The sequence below is a fragment of the Diplotaxodon limnothrissa genome, linkage group LG17, assembly GCF_057381915.1.
Source record: "Diplotaxodon limnothrissa isolate DT_005_m linkage group LG17, D_limnothrissa_male_GT1.1, whole genome shotgun sequence".
In the NCBI taxonomy this organism is placed as follows: domain Eukaryota; kingdom Metazoa; phylum Chordata; class Actinopteri; order Cichliformes; family Cichlidae; genus Diplotaxodon; species Diplotaxodon limnothrissa.
The window spans coordinates 38,743,195-38,762,749 of NC_140612.1; the positions used below are offsets into that span (position 1 = coordinate 38,743,195).

A 19,555-nucleotide genomic window follows, 5' to 3' on the forward strand; every position below is an offset into this window, starting at 1 on the left:
TCATGTCTAATGTCACTCGATGAAAAGCAAAAAAACAAGTCTCAGTGCTGATACAATCACTGAAAGCAAACTTTACTGAGAATAAGTTTCACTGTACAAGCAGATACAACCATAAAACTTTGAGCATACAGTTAGTGTTCAGTAGCTGAAAGACTAATATGCCAAAGCTGCACCCAAAAACTTAACCCCTAAATTATTTAAAACAAATCAACAGAAGGAAAAATAGAAACTGGTGACAAACCATCTGCCTGCTATATAGTACAAAAAATGGTCAGGCTGCAGTAACACTTGGCTAGACGATGGCTGATACAAAGAAACGTGTTCTTCCACATTCTGAGTCAAAATTATTTTTTTGCGATTTAGTGAATGTTGTTTTCAACGAGGAATGGAAAATCAATGCGAGTCCAGTGTACTATAAACATTCTGCACTGAGGTGGACGTTCACCCTCTCAGGAGCAGGACTGTCGGGTCTTGTAATGTTTGTGCCTTTAATGGTCAAACGCTGCCTCCTGGTGGATATTTGCTGGATCTTTTCAGTGACTGTAGTGCTCGTCACATGGTAAATGCTGTCTGGCTGCAAAGCATCCTTCAAGAGGATTTAAAACTGAAGCTGAATGAATATTTTTAATCCATGATGACTTCAAAACTACCGTAAATGTATTAATAAAATTAGCAACATTTATTTATATATGTCACAGTTATCAGCTGTCACTTTGTGTTGCCAAGATATAGGAAAATGTTGACACCACATTTAAACTGTTGCTCATCCATTGCTGCAGTCTTACAGTTCTCCCAAACCTTCATTTGTCTGTGTCCAGTCCACATGTTACTGCAGCCTCTGCTGCTCGGTCCCAGGCTTCAGAGGCGTTTGGCATGGGGAGGACTCGGCCAAAGGCTTCAGATGGGTCAAATGTAGGGAAGGTGATGGGGAAGGGTAGGAGTGCAATCACCTGTCCAATGTAAAAAGGGAAATGGGGAGCAGTCCATTACAAGACTTCTGACAGAACAGGTGCCAGCCTTTTACTGCCGACTCTTCAGGGAATCCACCAACCTGCAAGCAGTGAGAGTAAACCGAGTTCAGAGGAGAACACGTAAATGATATCCTTCCATTAGTCTCATTGCTCTGTGTGATTAGCAGCCTACCACTCCATAGCCTCGTCCAGCCCTGTGCCTTTGGTGGCTGAAGTCTTAAAGATCTGCCATTTTCTGTCTTTAAGGGCAGGCAGGCCCAGGGCGTTGGCCACCTCGGTCGGTGTCATGGCCTGATCCATGTCCTGTTTGTTTGCAAACACCACAAGGATCGCCTTCTTCAGCTCCTCTTCCTGAACAAGACATGGTCACAAAACTCCAGCGTGAAAAGTGGACCTTTTTGTTCCAACTTTCAATAAGCAGCTGCTGCACATTATCAGACAAACGGAAACAAATGACGGAAGCCGTTTACAGCTCCAGCTGCTGGGTTCATTATCACCTGCTAGCTGACAGTTAGCACACTTACCTCCAACATAGCAACCAGTTCAGACTTCGAGATGCCCATCCTGTCACGGTCACTGCTGTCGACGACGTAGATGACTGCGTCTGTGTTTGAGTAATAACAGCGCCAGTAGGGCCTGTGAAGCAGAAAATTAAATAGAAATGCTGATAAACTGGAGACAGGTAGGATGAGAGGAAGGAACTCCATCAAAGAGCGAGTGAGAGGTGGAGACTGAGTGCAACAATCCAAAAATAAAGATGAAGGCAAAGATACCAAACACTTGGAAGGTGAAAACACTGAGAAAATAATGAAAATGAATGATGGCGAGCTAAGAACACAACAGCTTCTTACAGCAGTAATCTGTGTATGGTCTCAACCAAAGATGAAATTGTTTTGCTTATTCAAATGAAAAGAAAAATGTAAATCTCCAGTTAGAAACACACGCAGGCCTCAATTCTCTACTCTTAACAAATCCACAGGAGGCTGTTTTCTTGCATTTTCACAGCACCACCTACCTGATACTCGTCTGTCCTCCCAGATCCCACACCTGGAACTTCAGGTTCTTGTACGTGACCGTCTCAACGTTGAAACCAATTGCTGCCGACAAAAGAAAATATTATTCATATAATCAAGTTATGCACTATAATAACGAGATGAGGAGAAAATGCATACTGCAAAGATATTTGTGGTGCAGTTTAAAGATGACATAGAAAGACAAATAAGGCTCAATATTAAAACACTTTATTTAGGAAAAGAAATATGTGAAAGCAGCTGAGTAGCTCCAATCACTTCAGGTGTATTAAAGGGTTTTTATTGTAATGTTTTATCCAACGGTTTCCTGTTTGTTATGGGAAACAACAAAATACCCTTATCTTTAAATAACAGGTAAATAAGTCAGGTATCTTACAAAAAAAGAAATAAAAAGATTCTCACTCACTGACGCAACATGGCTTTGAGGGAAGTTTGGGTGGAACTGTGATTAAGAACTACTAAAAATGTAAACAACCTGTGAAGTGAACTTCACACACAGAAGATAGTTTGAGTTCTTAAAACTAAATTAACCAAAATCTGATTAAAACCAGTCTCGAGGTCAGCTGAACATTTTTGGATATTTATGGTGTTGCTCTCGATTGGTTTATACAGACACCTCTGTCTCCATAGCAATACATTTAAACCTTTTCTGTCCCAGCCACAACTCAACTCAAGTCAAGTCAAGAGGCTTTATTGTCACTCCAGCCATGTGCAGTACACAGTGAAACAAGACAACATTCCTCCAAGACAAGACCACGGTGCTACATATAACAGACAATCAACACAGGACTACATAAAGTGCAATGTGCAAAAATTGCAACAAAAAAACCCCAAACCTGTATTCATATCTACTTACAGTAGCTTACATGTCATCTGACATGATGCCAAGTCAAATCCGCTGTGATTGCATAAAACAGGTTTCTCACAGAAGGGATGTTTGGGGTCAGAGTGCTTCGTTAGTTTGCTCGGCTCGCTGGCCTTTGATGTGTCAAACTCTGATAACTCCCACTGTCTGGCAGTTGATTAAAGGCATATTACACGAATTACACTGGTTCTCTCTTTTTCTCTCACTGAACCACATTACATTTTCTTATCATTCGCCAACATAAAACCTGAGCCATGGAAATCAGTCAGGCCATTCTTTGCCAAATGCACTAATTTTATCTGGCTGTGGATCAGGTCATCTGTGCTGGAGATGCTGGGTTATCTTAGCAGGGAGGTAGGGCTGCCATGATTAGTCGACTAGTCACGATTACGTCGACGACTGATTTAATAGTCGACGCATCGTTTGAAGCTTTGTAAGATCACAAAAGACGCAGGAATAAGTAGCAGGATTTAAGAGTGTAATAACGGACTGAAACAGAAGATGGCAGCACTGCACGTACAAGGATGCCAGCTCCCGTTAAACCCCGAAGAAGAAGAAGAAGAAGCAGTGTCCCAGAATTCATAGCGCGGCCCTGCTCAGTAGTGATGGGATTTCCGGCTCTTTTTAGAGAACCGGCTCTTTCGGCTCCGAACCGGCTCTTCAGGTTGTTTTGTTGCTTTAATTAATTTATTATTAACAACAATATAAAATTATGCACAAAAGGAATTACTAATGTAAAAAAAAAGTGGTTTTATTTATATGTTTATATATAAATATATGCGGTGGCCCCTAAAGACAAAGCACGTACAAATGAAACACTTAAAGCTGTAAGCTAATGATAGTTATATAAGAGCAGATGCATGCTGGTGCAATAAGCTGTACATTTTCCGTCCAATGGATGCATGATCTGATTAGTCGACTAATCGCAAAAATAATCGGTGACTAGTCGACTATCAAAATAATCGTTTGTGTCAGCCCTACAGGGAGGCACTTCATGTAACAGTTAAATCCACCTATAATATCTCACCACTGTTCCAAAATCACAGTAGAGGTGACCAATCATAAAACGGTTTATGTATTTCCACCAGCACAGCGTACCACATAATTGCTGGGCCCAAAGTCAGTGGCACAGTTCTTTGCTGCATGATTCATCTCACATGGATATCAAAGCTACTTGTGCAAGTAATGCCATGTACAAATCATTGGCAAACCTGTCAAAATATTGGCTGGCTTTCAAAAGACACCAAGGCAGAACAGGCTCTGCATCAGCACCGCGCTGGTGGAGCATGTCTCATACGGGTACAGGTGGAACAGGCACTGCAGCATTTTTCTTCACAATAACAATATCGGTAGCTTTTTTTCACTTTGAATTACTGGAATGTGGGAGGAGGGGAGGGGGTGTGGTATTGCTTATACAAATATTTCTCGAAGCAGAAAAACAGCAGGAGTTTGGAGCTCCTGAACGTCAGGCACACGAGTGTGAAAATTTAAAGTTGAACTTGACACAGCAGGAAAATGAAGGCATAAAGACATTCAGCTGCTCCCTTTTTTCAAAGGCGTCACTATAGCAAATCTATACATGGAGACCCACATTGTATATGGCAGATTTAATGATGGATGCCTCCCAGGCTTGGGAATACCACAGGAGAACACTAGCTTGTGACTCCCTTGAAGCTGGGTTTGACTCCCCTCTTGATATCAGTCTAGAATCTCTAAGGTGAATACGTTAACCCCTACACTATGGAGCCACTAAATGTGCAATCGAGATACAGACAAAACAAATACGTACTGGGAATTGTGGTCACCACCTCTCCAACCTGCAGTCTGTACAGAATTGTGGTTTTCCCGGCACCGTCCAAACCCAGGATCAAAATCCTCATCTCCCTGGTGCCAAACAGGCCAGAGAAGAGACTAGAGAAGAAACCACCTGAAGAAGAAGAAAAAGAAAGGAGTAGTGAGAAAAAAGGATGAATGTGCAGAAATATTTACTTTTCATCAAACACCTAGTTTCCTTGGATTTTTAGGGGTAGTATTGCTTTTTCTTTTTTAACATTGACAGTGCTGGTGTTGCGCCAAAAAGTCATTTCCGATGTTTATGTGTTTTTTTTTAATGTGTAATGTCTCTGCTTGCATTGGTTAAAAGATTGTAGTCAACAGGATTTATATGGGGTTTTATGAAAAACAGAGAAATTAACTCGAAAGTATCTTTATGACTTTGTGACATTGTACCCACATTATAACCGATCCAGACCTTTTTAGCCACTTCAAATATCTTTATACAAATTTTATGTTATATTTGTTGCAATTTCTCCTACCCCTTTATCCATATCCTTCTTAAAGGAGACAATTTCAATGTCAATGATAGTTTTTAACTGGGTAAATAAAGGATATATAAAAATCACTTTGCCAGAAAGTGATTGCAGCTTCTCCCTTGTGACAGGAATATTGTTTGTATCTCAAGATAACTTAACTTCACTCATGGCTATGGATAAATTTGACATATGTTTAACATAGTTATTTATCTAATTGTAATGTTATTTAATCATTTTTTGACAGACGATCACTTTTTGGCACAACACCGGCCAAAATAAAAATCTTCATCGACAGAGACCAAGCTAGCAGTTAGCAAAGCCCGAGATTAATTGAATATGAATATGAATGAATATGAATGAATATGAATATGAATATGAATATGAATGAATATGAATATGAATATGAATGAATATGAATATTCTTTATGAATATTCTTTATTGTCATTGTCACAGGTACAATGAAATTGAAAGATGTCTCATCTTTCAATTTCATTGTACCTGTGACAATGACAATAAAGAATATTCATATTCATTCATATTCATATTCATATTCATACTAACCGATTTACTGTCACTGTCAACCAGGCAAACTGCAGTTAGCTTAGCTACACACAGTGTTATGGAGTTTTGGTATTAGCAGAAAATAAAATGCATGTCATCATTCATGATCAATGCCAGTATGTTCATGTTTTAATTACAACAGAAATGTTTGGTCGGGGAATATTAACAACATGCTGTTAATAAAGAGCAAAACATATTCACTGTAAGTTGCTAATTTTGGCAGGCAAGCTAACTGGCTACACTCGCACATTAAATTAAACAAACAAACAGGGATATACCGGGATATAATCATTAATACACACGAAGATTACATGTAACTACACAAAATCACGTTTTGCTGAGCAATTGTGAAAATACTCACCCATTTTGATAAAGCCAGGGTCCTTATTTCCACACTAAAGTGCCAGATTTCACAGGATGCGGATCTTCTTCCGTGTGGTTGACGTGTCGCTGAACGACGTCACCAACTTGTCGCTTGGAGTTTGCTTAGCAACATTCGTCACACACAAAAGCGCTAATAAAATATAAAATAAAGAAATCGCGACAAATGGAGCAAACTTCAGTAACTCTGGCTAATAAATTAATAATTTGACCGTTTATAAAAAAAAATATTACTATAAAATGTGTCGTATTGGCTACGCTGCTTTATAAAAATATAATCGTAGTGATCGAAAGTGCGGCACGCGAAAAGAAGACGTTAAAGCGCAGGCTACATTCAAGAAGACAAAAAGCAGTCGCGTTCCTAACTGTTTTGAAGCCAGTCTCAGCCAAGGGAATGTGACAAATAAAATTGCGAAGAGTTTTGAACGCAACTCGCATTAGACGAAGGAGTTGCCCTCTCTGAACAGCATCAAATTTATGATCACCAGATACTGGAAAGATTTTAAAGCTAGGCTTTCAAGCTGCTAATACGTAATGTTTATTTAAAACGAGATGCAGCCGTTATGAATAGCCGTTATGAATTAGGAGTAACTTCGCTGTGAAGAAATTGCTCTGAGTTCTAGTTATCCACGAATGGACCTGGTCACTGTCGGCTGAGACATCATTTACAAATCCGCGGTGAGACTGAGGCGGGACCGCCAGGATGGTGGAGCGGTCGGACCGAGCCCCTTTGCTAGACTGGGAAGAGGTTCCGTCCGCGGAGAAGACCGGAGGTACTTCTCCGACGAAGGAACGACTGTCGAGTCCCTCCAACAGCCGTGCCTTAGGATGCTCCGCGCCCGGGTTTGGGTGGAGCAGCGGACCAGGGGGTCCCATTGCCAGCAGGTCTGTCTCCAACGCAGACGGCTGCAGCGCCCCGCCCGCGACCTCCAGCGATCTGGCGGGTACAGACGAAGCGCTGCCACCCGACAAGGAGGAGCATCTCTCGGATACAGGACCGAGAGAGGTGTCGCTAGAAGACAGGATGGTGAAATGGGAGGAAAAGGACCAGATAGTGTCGGTGTTTGTGGTTACATTCAATACCAGATCAGGTGGGACATCAAATGTACTTATATGGAATTTATTTAACCTTATAAAAACAAATACAGGCAGGCTTGAAAAGAAGGGCAATGATCAGCTTATAGACAGGTCAGAATAAACAGATGCAGCTGTTGTGTCTGACGCTCAGAATGACCAAGTCTGCAGACCACCACAGGTGTGGCTTTTTCTGACCTGCAACAGTAGTTTGGAGACATTATCTAAAGGCACGACATCTTCTGCAAGCCTAGTGGCAGAATAAGCCATGACAAAATGTCAGGAAGAGTGCTGTGGTAGAAAATCAATCAGCTGGTGCTTTATGCACAGTAGAGCCATACATTTTTAATGACAGATATGTTAAAGACAGGGGCGAACCCACTATGAAACAGTTACTTAGGAGGCAGGAGATCAGGTTACGATTCACTGGATTTAAGGCTTCATGATGATGCTTTGGAGGCATGCAGTGCAGGATATTCCCTACAGGGTGGAGCTGGCCACTTTATGATTTTGCGGTGTCTGGTTGAGTGAAGACCAGGAGCATGGTGTGATGAGCAGTTTTATTTTCTAGATTTGACGAAAAGAATCATAAGTACCTGTGTTACAGGGGCTTCACTGAAAGACCTCAATTAGAAACCAGCAAGCTACCAGATAAGCTGAAGCTGAATCAGTTCCCAGTTCCCACTCATCAGTGTTACCGTGGACTTCCAGGCCACTCATGACCCGATCCCACATGCTTGCTTATTGCTGGAACCACGTGATAATACATTTTTATCTCCACAATATAATTTCCAGTTACATCATTCTGTTAAGGAGTCTAGTCTGTGGTATGATAAAAACAGGATGACACAAAAGATGTTCATTTGTAGGATTTTAAAAGAAAACCAGATCAAACGAGCAGCGGCACATTGGACAAATTCTTCTTTAACCACCACTTAGAAACATCAGTGCCCTTCTAAGTCGAACGCCACCCAGATATGTTTATAAAGGAAGGATGCATCAATATAGAAGTATAGTGTCTTATAATGGTAGAGTTGTCACAACATAATATAATGGCAAATATTTTTATATGAAGTCAAAGGAGCTTGCAAAGAAAAGCGTCTGGACTTCTTTAAGTTGCTTGAAGACGTTTCACCTCTCATCCGAGAAGCTTCTTCAGTTCTAAGGTCAAATGGTGGGGAGTCCCAGATTTAAACCTAGTGGGAGTATCCCCCCACAGAGGGACAAAAGGACCCCCTGATGATCCTCTAATCGCCTGAGCCAAGGTGTGAAACTGGGTGTGGGTCCCAATCAGCCAGGGTTTCGGGTGAGCTCATTGTGAAACCTGGCCCCACCTTATCATGCGAATTCCTGAGGTCAGATGGCCCTGGATGTGAGTGGGCGTTAAGGCATCTGGGGAGGGAACTCAAAACTGGATTATAGATGGCAGACAATTGGTGTCGTAAACCACCGTCTCTGTTCAAAGATGGTCGCTCACACTGGACATAGATGGCTTCTTTCACTCCTTTTTCAAACCATCTGTCCTCTCTGTCCAAAATGTGAACATTGGCATCCTCGAAAGAGTGACCTTTATCCTTAAGATGCAGATGGACTGCTGAGTCTTGTCCTGTGGAGTTAGCTCTTCTGTGTTGTGCCATACGCTTGTGAAGTGGCTGTTTGGTCTCTCCAATGTAGAGGTCTGGGCATTCCTCGCTGCACTGTACAGCATGCACCACTGATTGGGACCCACACCCAGTTTCACACCTTGGTTCAGGCGATTAGAGGATCATCAGGGGGTCCTTTTATCCCTCTGTGGGGAGATATTCTCCCACTAGGTTTAAATCTGGGACTCCCCACCATTTGACCTTAGAACTGAAGAAGCTTCTCGGATGAGAGGTGAAACGTCTTCAAACAACTTAAAGAAGTCCAGATGCTTTTCTTTGCAAGCTCCTTAGACTATGATGACCTGGATGACTGAGAACCTTCACAGACATTTTTATATGAAATAATCAAAATCATTATTTGTAAGATGAAATTATTTACACATACATATACAGTTACTTACAGTGAATATATTTATTTTTGTCATTACTCATATTTTGAGTGTTATTCATTATTCATCACATATCAAACAAAGCAAAGTTACTGGGGGAGTTATTATGATTATTTACCATGATTTCTTTCTTAAAGCTTCTATGCACATTACTGTAACATTGTTAGAATATCGATGTGTATATATATTTTCTTGTGACACAGCTATCTATACACTACACCAGTGAAACTAAAGGATTCCCCATGCTGGTTTGACCTACCACCTGGTATGGCCCGGATCTGGCCCCACACAGTGTGCTTACACATGGCCCACATACTGCGAAGAATGACGGCCCTTTGGTGGCCCAGATCTGGTTTGACAGATGGGGCCCACACATGGGCCAGCACAAGGCCAGTTGCAGACAAACTGGTGGTCCTGTGCTGGCCCATATGTGGACTACTCTGGCAAACCTGATCTGGGTCACCAAAGGGCCGTCATTCTTTGTGGTATGTGGGCCATGTCTAAGTTGTGTGCAGCCACGGGCCAGTTGTAGACACACTGCTGCTGGCCCTGTGCCGGCTCAGAATAGTTTCAGCTCTGGTCCCAGATGTCAGCCTAATGTGTACCTTAATCAAGCCATGTAAAAACAACATGTGCCAGAACATGCAAAACAGTGCAAAAGTAACATGACAAAACTCTGTTCACACAATGAATGGACTGATTCTTATATAGTGCTTCTAGTCTCCCTGATTACTCAAAGTGCTCTATACAACATGCCACATTTACCCAATCACACACTTTCTCTAAACTGAGTTCTTCCTGACTACATTCATACTCTTGACATGCAGACTAGAGGAGCCAGAGATTGATCCACCACATATGTCTTATCATGCCAGAAGTCAGCCAGCAGTGCCGGCTTGATACCAGATCCGGGCCAGACCTGCTTGCTATGTGGGCAGACTCACTTCGGCGTGACTCCCATTGGCAGCACTTATCAGATGAATGAGAGCGAAGGGAACTGAAGTGAAAAAATTTGTACTGGATAAAAAGGTTAATAATGGAAAAATGGCAGACAGTGAGGAACAGCAAAGTAGAGCTAATTACTTGAACTGATATACCGTTATAATTGGAAAATAATAACACGTATACAGACAAACAACATGGTGAATAAATACATATATTTCTCCTCCTTAAGTTATAGAAATATATGTGTCCTCTGGATCTTGTGGTACTCTGCAAATATCTAATTTTAATACTTTATAATGTTTTTTTAGAAAAGGCACTGAACTGAAGTTATATAACACGAGTTCTTCATCAAGGTTGTTTTCTGATACACAGCATTTGATGTCAGATACGAGATGAAGCGCCGTTTTATGACTCATTCCTTACATCGAAATGAAACATAATAACACAGAGGCAGATGGACACATGAAAAAAAAATCATCATTAGTTTGTACTTGAAGGTTCAGGCCCTGAGCTCATATGTGCTCATGTTAGTAAATAAAGCAGTTTATCGCAAATATGCTTATGAAATTTGATTTAGATTATCATGCAATATATTGAGCATCACAGAATCGCTGTATTGTCGTTGTGGGCAAGTGTTCGTGGTTTTCATTGCTGAGTAACTTCTCTCGTATTTGTATCTGGTATGTGGATGTGTTATTTGGGCAAATGTGTTCCTGGAAAGTGTAAGTGTCCTAAGGTGCACCAGGTCCTAGACAGAATTCAATATAATTCAATTTTAGTCATATAGCATCAAATTACTGCAACAGGTGTCTCAAGCTGCTTTATAGCAGCTTTAGGCACTCAGACGACCCCCTATGAGCAAGCACTTGGCAACAGTGGGAAGGAAAAACTCCCTTTTAACAGGAACAAACCTCAGGCACACCCAGGCTCAGTGTACAGGGATTTTGTTATTCCACCTATAATAATGCTGTAGGATGCTGTGAGAATGTTTAGACAAAATTTGGATTTTAGGATAATTCCTCCCGGATGTTAGTTGTGCATCCACACCCATAGATCATAGATCAAAGCAAAACCAGATGTTTGTAAAATTACTTTGACTTTCCATTCTTAGCAAGACCCATGAGTAACATCTGGTCCATACACCTAGCACTGCATGAGAGTCAAAGTTAAACACTTGAAGTCACTACCAGCTGTCGGTAAAGCATCTTTTCTTCGTGGATGACAGAAACCAGCAACTTCATATTAAGCACTGATCAGCTCATATTTCAGCAGAAACTCTTACGCAGAGATCTCATGATGAGATTGAAAGGCACACTGGCTGAGTCACCTTCGGTTTCTCAGCTCCTGTCAGCTCATATTTGCTCAGCTGCGTCAACCAACAAGTAATGAATTCCAGGGAATATAGTTGGACTCCTGAAAACACACTGTCTGTTCCTGTATCAGCCTATATCCATTTATTCAAGTTTTATCATTATTATTGTCTCTGTGCTGTTTGGGTGTGATAGGAAACATGCTGGAGTGGTGTCTGCCCAAAGACATGGACCTGGATGGAGTGGAGTTCAAAGCCATTGCCAGCGGCTCCCACCGAGTCAGCACAGACTTCATGTAAGGATCAGTATCTGTGTCTCTTACACTCTTACACAGCCGAGTCGCTAATTTTAAGTATTAGGATGCACCCCCATGTCCTCATCCTGGCAGGACAGAGCCGAGGAAAGTGTTGCCTGACAAAAAAAAAAAAAAGGAACAGCCATCTGGCAGCATCTTTGCTTTTTCATGATTCACGGCCTCATCTGTGTCCCTCTCCCCTCTTTCCACAGCTACTTCCGTAAGGGCTGCTACTTTGGCCTCGCCTGCTTTGCCAACATGGCAGTGGAGAGCACGGTGGAGAGGGGGGCCAGGATGAAGTCGGTTGGGATCCTGTCTCCCTCCTACACCCTGCTCTACCGCTACATGAGCTTCCTGGAGCACCAGGTCAGGTAAGAGCACTGAGCTTGTACAATGGAGAGCTCTGCTCATCAAGATCTATGACTTTCTATCAACGAAACATTTAGACCAACCAACTGAGTGTACTTTTTAGTTTTTTAGTAAAGAAAATAGCATATTTTTGGGAATTGTGGGTCACTCTTATTTATATTGCATGTTTAAAAGCAACAGAAGTTTACCCAAAGTGCACATGAATTAACAATGTAATTATCCCTGCAGTGTGCAAGCAGGGGGTGGGGAGGGGGGGCTGTTTTCCTATCTGTTTTTGGCCCGGCACCTATCCCCTTTCTTTGGTAGGAGTGTGCATGTATTTTTCTAGCTTTCATAATATTTTGAATAGAGAATACTTCAAAAACAGTAATGGCAACAAAATAAGATGAACATCAAGCTACAGTTGAGAGAAATATAAAACCCCTACCGAACGGACACAAAATGCAAAGGAAACTTTTTCAAAGACAGTGGAAATTGGAGTTATGTGATGTGATGCCTATTTTGAACTGGTTTAAGGCCAGTGAGTGAGTGACTTTTTGTTTATAATGAAAAAGAGTTGACCTTCGTTTTAGTCGACTGTTCAAGTTGAACTCTAAGAAAACTGGTTTGAAAATTTAAAAGGACCTAAAATAGAACCCTGTGGTACACCTCAATTAATGTTACTTGTACACAACATGTAATTACCTGTAGTGACTGAATGCAGTGTTGATTAAAAGTCTTGACCCCCCCCCCCCCCTCTGTTTTTTTTCTTCCTAATAGCCAGACTTGTAATTTTTTAATGTCTGCTTAAACAATAGTTCTGCAGGGTTTCTGAAGGTCTTTCAACACATTTCCTTTGGAGTTTCACTGCTTTTTAACTCATTTTTAGTCCCTGTGCCCATCCGTTTCAGGGGAATGTTTTAAAGCCACTTGACACTTTTAATTACTCAACTATCTAAACAGAATAACCAGAGTTTTGTCTAAGCATAACACCCATCTTCAGATACTTTTGTTATCAGCAGCACGTCACATAACACATATTTTGTTCACTTTTTTTTTTTTGTTGAATCTACAAAAATGCCAAAGATAAGCTTGAAATAAGTTTGCAAACTAAGTCAATCACAAAGGGTCATTAGCTGAAAATTTGGCATATCATGGCACTGTGTGCAATGCGTCCTTAAAAAAATCTGGGGAAACTGGATAAGTGAAGGATAGGAGAAGAAGTGACAGGGCTAAAAACTAAATGCAGCAGACAAACGGAATCTGAAAGTCATGTCCTCAAGGTCAGTGTCAACATTTTCAAATTCCAGATGACTAATCAAACAAATGATAAGAAAGCTTAACTTAGAGAGTTCAGGCTAAATAATAAAGGTGGGCATACCAAATATTAACTTTAAATCAAGAATTTGTATTATATAAAGTATTTCCTGTTATGATTGGATGTTACAATAAATTCCTGCACCTATTACCAGCTGTTCTATTAAAAAAACTATAAAGAAATGAGTACGCAGTACTGTAGGTTCTTTTTGGTCACTTGTTAATAATCCAGATAAATGAAAGGATAAATATATCAGAAGAAGGTTTTGATCAGACCACATGTCTTCTCCCAGAGAATAAGTATGTCCTGATCTCAGATCAGATGTTTAAATGTCCATGTTTCAAGTCAGTGTTTCTCTCAGTGCTGAGATCAATCGATAAGATAGTGAGAAGTCATAAATTCAGCAAATCTTCCACTTTGAACAAACTGCAATGAGTTATTCATTGATCGATAAATGTTTAGTGTTATATTGTGTCTTTATTAGAGATTAGACTCACCCTGGGTCAGTATGATTATTCACAACCAAATGTAGCATTAAGAAAATGGCAGATTTTGGCCAATTCTGAGTGAGTTTTGCTCACTAGAATAACAAACGGTTTAAAAAGATTATCACTAAGTGTCCTACAAAGAGACAACATCAGTGTCTCTACAGCTATTTTTGGTATGTGGAATGGAATCTTGTGCTTGGCAGCAATGAAGTGCTAATTTTCACCTCTCTTCACTGTTAATCTGTGCAGTTGTGCAGAGTGCCGTGCAACTTGCTCTGAACAGAGATACCCTGAGTCCACGTGCACAAAGACTAAATTGGCACAGAACCAGGCTTCCTTGTTGATCCTCTGTCATGTGATCTGCACCAGTGTATCCCGTACAGTCTTATCGCCTATAGTTCACCTCTCATTGTTATCACACAGTGCAGTTTTGGTAAGGAGCTGCAGAAGAGCAGTGACACTGAGACTAAAGGCTAAACGATCATTTCTGTATATCATTATTTCATTAATCACCAAAAAAAAAAATCAGTAGCTTAACAGTGAGCATTCAGTGTCCATGTTTCCTTTCTGTGCTGAAACAAGTCTGAAAAGATGTAATCATAAGAAATTTCTGCCTGATGTGGGTGTGCAAACTTGGCTAGTGGGAACACCCTTAGCACACAGACACACCTGGTGCAGACTGGTGTGTTTGCTGTCGAGCAGCTGCACAGGGAGCAGTTTGGGGTTAAGGACAACGTGGAGGAGCCGGCGGCGCCGTTTTACTTCCACCGCTCAGAATCGCTCGATCTCTTCTATACAAATAAGTGAGAGCTCTACATGCAACAGAAGACACCGGCTTGCTTACAGCAACAGCTCGCACTTTCCATGCTTCCTGTTTTCTCTGAAAAGAAGCACATTCCTCCAGACAACACTTCACTTCCCTTTATTGTTACTAGTGGTGTGCACAGGCCCTTTTACTCCAGTGCCTCATCCCAAGCCGTGCCACACTTCCTCCTCAGCAGCTCCTCGAACACGTCTCCCTCTGTTCTCGGACTCTCTTTCTCCCTGCTTTCCCTGACAGTCCTCTCTTCCTCTTTCCACAGTTCCTACACCCTGGCCTCTCCTGGCCTCCAGTCATGCAGCGGTCATGCTCTTTACTCACCAATTCCAACATAGCTCACACCACATTCCCCATCTGCTGGCTGCCATTGTAGTCGTCTGTTTCTTACATAATGGCCTCTCTTGCTGGTCACAAGGCAATTAAGATATTTAGCAATTTGCGAAGAGTTTCCCCCCTCGCTCGCTCGATCTCGCTGCTTTTTTAAACATGTTCTGTTATTTGTTTTCTCTTTGCACTCGCAGCTTGTGGAACTCATTAGTTTTGCAGGGAAAAGCTAAAAAAAGAAAGGTGTGATGAATGAAATTGTGTCTTGGCATAGAGTAACTGCAGCCTGAAAACTCTAAGCAACTCCCACTGCAACACAAAACACATTAAAAACATTTACAGGTGATAAATGTGACCCTTTATCTTGTAGTAAAACCCGACAGTGGAGCCAGAGCGACTAGAATTCTACCTTGATTTGAGATTAAGCACAAACAGCTACTTGATAAGTACTTACCCTGTGTGATGAACCTTTGAGGCCTTTAATAAGATTCATTGCTGAAACTACTGTTTTACTAGTTGAGTCACAGAAAATGGATCCACAGTAGGTTTACAACAACAATAACAAAAAAGATTTATCAGGCCAAAAAGGAGCATTTGGTAATTTTAGTTTCTAATTTGGAAGAAATAAAATTTGAAAAAAAGACAATATTAAATCATTTCTGAGGTTCAGGAGTTAAGAAACATGATCAACTTAAAGTTTAGCTCAAATCCATGAGGAGTAAGCTGCATATTGGGAAAAAAATTAATGAGCTAGCGTGACTTTCCCCCTTTTTTGACAGAATGGTAGCTTTGGCAGCACAGAGTAAGAGTTTAATGCAGTTTATTAATGTTAAAACTGAATATATTACATTGCTGTTCCAATCTAGTTTATCAGTGAAAACTCAATGAAACTCATAGACTGTATATAAAAGATGGATGCAGTTGCCCTAACTTTACCCACGACCCCTGGTAAACGTCAGCATTATCATTTTGGCTGCTGCAGCTGAGGCAGGTGCTAAGTTATCAGATAACACCAGCTAGCTGATGCAGACCAGATGAGTGCACGATAAAGTTACCAGTTGAGGGATTACAGATTTTAGCATTTCTGCAGTGACTTCATTTTACAGAGGTTCCTGCCACCAACAACACTACAAATTAAATAATCAGCTGATCTGAGCAGGGTAAACAATTTAATAAATCACTGAACATAACACGTTTTTTTTAGATAGCTTTTATTTCTTTCATGTGTGAAAGAAAAAGATATTGTCTGAAATATCAAGATATCAGACTTTTAAATCACCAAATATTGGTATCAGTATCAGGCTTCCAAAAATCCGGTTGGGCTCTATTTATCCTGATGTGCTAGACTAAGGTTGATACTACTTGGAAAGTAAGTCCTGAAAAAAATGTGAATAGCTTTCATTTGGCAGCTTTAAGTTAGTTATTGAGACTTCTTGGTAGCATTTTCTTTCCCTCAGACTGACGTCCAGTCCACCGCATATTGATGGGAATTTGAGCCACATTAAAGCATGATTTAAGGGCCATACAGAAATTCATTTGTGTAACAAAACCCTGCAGATGATCATTTGTTTAACAACACCGCTGCACTAATGAGCGAGAGTTATGTGTTCCACATTTTATTTTGAAATCACGGCTCGCTCTGATGAACAGTGTTTGCGTTTTAACTTAATTAGCTGATGGCCTGAGCAGCACCATCTGTGCAGACACAGAGCAGTGAACTGATTTGAGACGGTGTCTGTTAAACTGATCATATGGTATCTGCATTTCTTTTTAATAACCCGCTGTTTTTTTGTTTTTTTTTACCTCTTTCTTTTTTTTGGATGCCATTGTTACCTTTCTCTAGGCTCCAGCTTCAGTCCCCGGGCCACTACTCTCACCTTGAGGCCTTCTATGAGGACAAGAGAGCACTTCTGCCCCCTAGTGGAGACGCTGTTGTCACTGCGTTACCAGCCAATGCTTGGAGTGCAGCAATCAACCACAGCATGCATCCTGAGATGAAGGTGGGATGGACCATTTTATTCCTAAAACAGCTTAAATGATTATTTGTTCTTCAGTAATGCATATTTCTTCACTTGGATACATTTGGAGCAGATCACCCACCCGGCCGGCTGCATGTCCCACTTCATCCGCTTCTTCGGGGAGCAGATCATGGTACTGTGGAAACTGGCTCTTCTCCGCCGACGCATCCTCATCTTCTCTCCTCCACCCGTGGGTGTGGTCTGCTACAGAGGTGAGAAACATCTGGATGAAGGTTGACTTCCCTGTTATTGCTTGTCATCTGGTCCTCAGCAAGGTAGTGAAAAATGTTTCTTTCCGGAAATGTTAATCAAGTCCTTAAAAAACAGAATCAGCCAATTAAATCTTTGTTGTTTACTAAGCTGTCACGGTGTGGGGATTTCACATCACAGGACAAACAGTTCCTTTCCAGCTGTAGCAGCTTTTGTTAGCCCACACATCACGCGCACATTACCTGCTCTGCTCCTCTCGGTCTCCCCCACACTCGTGCATCATTTCTCTAATTTCTCCCTCCACCCCGTCAGTGTACTGCTGCTGTTGCCTGGCAAACATCTCTATCCCCGGGGTGGGCGTGGCCGTGCCCGAGTTCCGGCCCTTCTTCTACGTTAATGTGGCTGATATCAGCGCCCTGGAGAACGAGCTTTCCTATGTCGCGTGTAAGTAGATGCTCAAAATAAGTTGACGTTTGTTAAAAACAAAAAGCCTCACTAAAAAAACAGACTCATCGGGCTGATGTGTAACCAGGAGAGCTGAGCATGTTTTTAAATTTGAGGGATTCTGCATGTTTGTATGTTTAGGCACCACTGAGAAGATCTTTGAGGAGAAGAAGGATCTGTACGACGTGTACGTAGATAACCAGAATGTAAAGACCTACAGAGACGGCCTGAAGCCGCTGCTCCGCCTCAGCACAGCCGACAGGGAAAAGTATCGTAAGCTCACCGAGCAGAGGTAGGCTAAAGTCTGCTTTTTAAAACATTAACAGGCTCAAAAGTTTGAGTTTTGTTTTGGGTTTTTTTTTTTTTACAAATATTCTTCTTCACTTGGTAAATCTTGCTAGTACGCTTTTAGCTTCAGAACGGCCTTAGTTTTTCATGGCATACCTTCATTAAGCTGACAGGAGTGACTATCGGTGCGGTCTTCTGCTGCTGGAGCCGATCTGCTTCAAGGTTCAATGAATTGTGTGCACAGAGAGGCTCTTCTGCATACTTTGGTTGGGCCCAGCAGGTATTTGAGTAAGCTCAGAGCAGTCTGGACATTCTCCTCTGACCTCTGACCTCCGTACGGCATTTTTGCTCACAGAACTGACCCACTGCTGCCCCTACTGTACTTACATGTAGCAAAAGTTAACATGATAACCCAGGAGAAACAGTTTGCAGCTGTAGCGTTATGATTTAACTCTATACATTTAGTCGTGCTAATGTTGGTGGTTCGGACCTGCTGGCTGGTGGGGTTAGCATGTTAAGCCTACATACAGCCTCACAGGGCTGCTAGCCTGGCCTTCGTTTTACTGCTAGCAGCTGCATGTGTGCACGCTGGGATGACTTTGTCTTATGAGAACCTCTGTAAATTGTGTGTGTGTGCAGACAGATGCTGCTGTACTCCCAGGAGGAGAATGGAGACTGTGTGTCCAGTGAAGAGGATCTCTTTATTCTGTGAGTACAGAGCAGTTTATTTAATCGGTCTAGTGACTAACTACAGTACTCGGAGCAGACACGGCTCTATCTTATGAAGATTGTAGAGAAAGAACAGTGAACAGGCAGTGAGCCTGCTTTATTATCCTCATGGTAGCTATTACGTGTCACAGAGGGTCGTTTTGTGCTGATTTTGTGATTTCTCCACAGTTACTGTTATGAATAGTGGAGGAAAAAAGAACAGATTGAACAGATTTCAGTGACTGACTCGTCTGCCTTGTCTGCCTGGTCTACCCGAGGTTTTTCCTGGAACAGAACAACAGGATTTTCCAGACGCTGAGCGAGGTGGCAGGAAGCCCCGACCCCACCGTAACCCAGGAGAGCGTGAGGGCCATGGGCCTGGATCCGCACGGAGACAGGCTCTTCCTGCTCCACCTTCTGGAGATCTACGGCTACGACACCCTGCTGGTGTCAGAGCAGCTGTGCTGCAGCTGAGAGTCGCCACTGCTGGTTTTAGAAGGTGGGCTGACTTGCCTCGAGCCAACTGAGAGTGCTGCACTTCATGGAGTCTTCAGGACAGTTTGAGCGTCCAGAAACATCTCTGGAGCTTTTGTTTCGTTTTGTTTTCTATCTCCACCTGCTTCTTTTGTTTGCTGTAGTTTTGCTCCTTCATAACCTGTTGGCAGGATCAACAATAAGTCAGCTGCTGTGGTACAAACGAAAGTAACGTAGTTAGTTTTACTCAGCACAGCTTCACAGAGGAGATAAAGTCACTGTTTGAATTTCTCAAACTCGGCCGAGGAAAGAAACGCGTCGTTTGAACACCGTAGGA

The 19,555-nt window shown here is 41.9% G+C and overlaps 2 protein-coding genes across 2 annotated transcripts; one reads left to right on the plus strand and one right to left on the minus strand.

The window, feature by feature from the left end:
• Positions 1–65: 65 nt before the first annotated feature.
• Positions 66–6,186, minus strand: arl1 (ADP-ribosylation factor-like 1). Its single transcript, XM_085376438.1, has 6 exons — positions 6,103–6,186; positions 4,657–4,794; positions 1,987–2,068; positions 1,496–1,607; positions 1,144–1,322; positions 66–1,051 (listed from the first exon to the last, which is right to left on the minus strand). The coding sequence occupies exons 1-6, from the start codon at positions 6,104–6,106 to the stop codon at positions 1,021–1,023; spliced, it is 546 nt and encodes a 181-aa protein (XP_085232564.1). The 5' UTR covers positions 6,107–6,186; the 3' UTR covers positions 66–1,020.
• A 639-nt stretch (positions 6,187–6,825) lies between these two features.
• LOC146615416 (DENN domain-containing protein 11-like) lies at positions 6,826–19,243 on the plus strand. Its single transcript, XM_085376248.1, has 9 exons — positions 6,826–7,213; positions 11,679–11,778; positions 11,991–12,149; positions 16,920–17,076; positions 17,168–17,306; positions 17,617–17,748; positions 17,890–18,040; positions 18,676–18,744; positions 19,023–19,243. Exons 1-9 carry the CDS (start codon positions 6,826–6,828, stop codon positions 19,216–19,218), a joined length of 1,491 nt encoding a protein of 496 aa, XP_085232374.1. The 3' UTR covers positions 19,219–19,243.
• Positions 19,244–19,555: the final 312 nt, after the last annotated feature.

Bases quoted from the DNA above. Each gene is read 5' to 3' on its own strand.
- LOC146615416 (XM_085376248.1), top strand. From the start codon at position 6,826: ATGGTGGAGCGGTCGGACCGAGCCCCTTTGCTAGACTGGGAAGAGGTT. The intron at 7,214-11,678 runs GTGGGACATCAA...TGGGTGTGATAG, and splicing joins TACATTCAATACCAGATCAG to GAAACATGCTGGAGTGGTGT. The intron at 17,307-17,616 runs GTGAGAAACATC...CCACCCCGTCAG, and splicing joins GGGTGTGGTCTGCTACAGAG to TGTACTGCTGCTGTTGCCTG.
- arl1 (XM_085376438.1), bottom strand. The intron at 1,323-1,495 runs GTAAGTGTGCTA...TGTCTTGTTCAG, and splicing joins AACTGGTTGCTATGTTGGAG to GAAGAGGAGCTGAAGAAGGC. The intron at 1,052-1,143 runs GTAGGCTGCTAA...CACTGCTTGCAG, and splicing joins CTGGACGAGGCTATGGAGTG to GTTGGTGGATTCCCTGAAGA.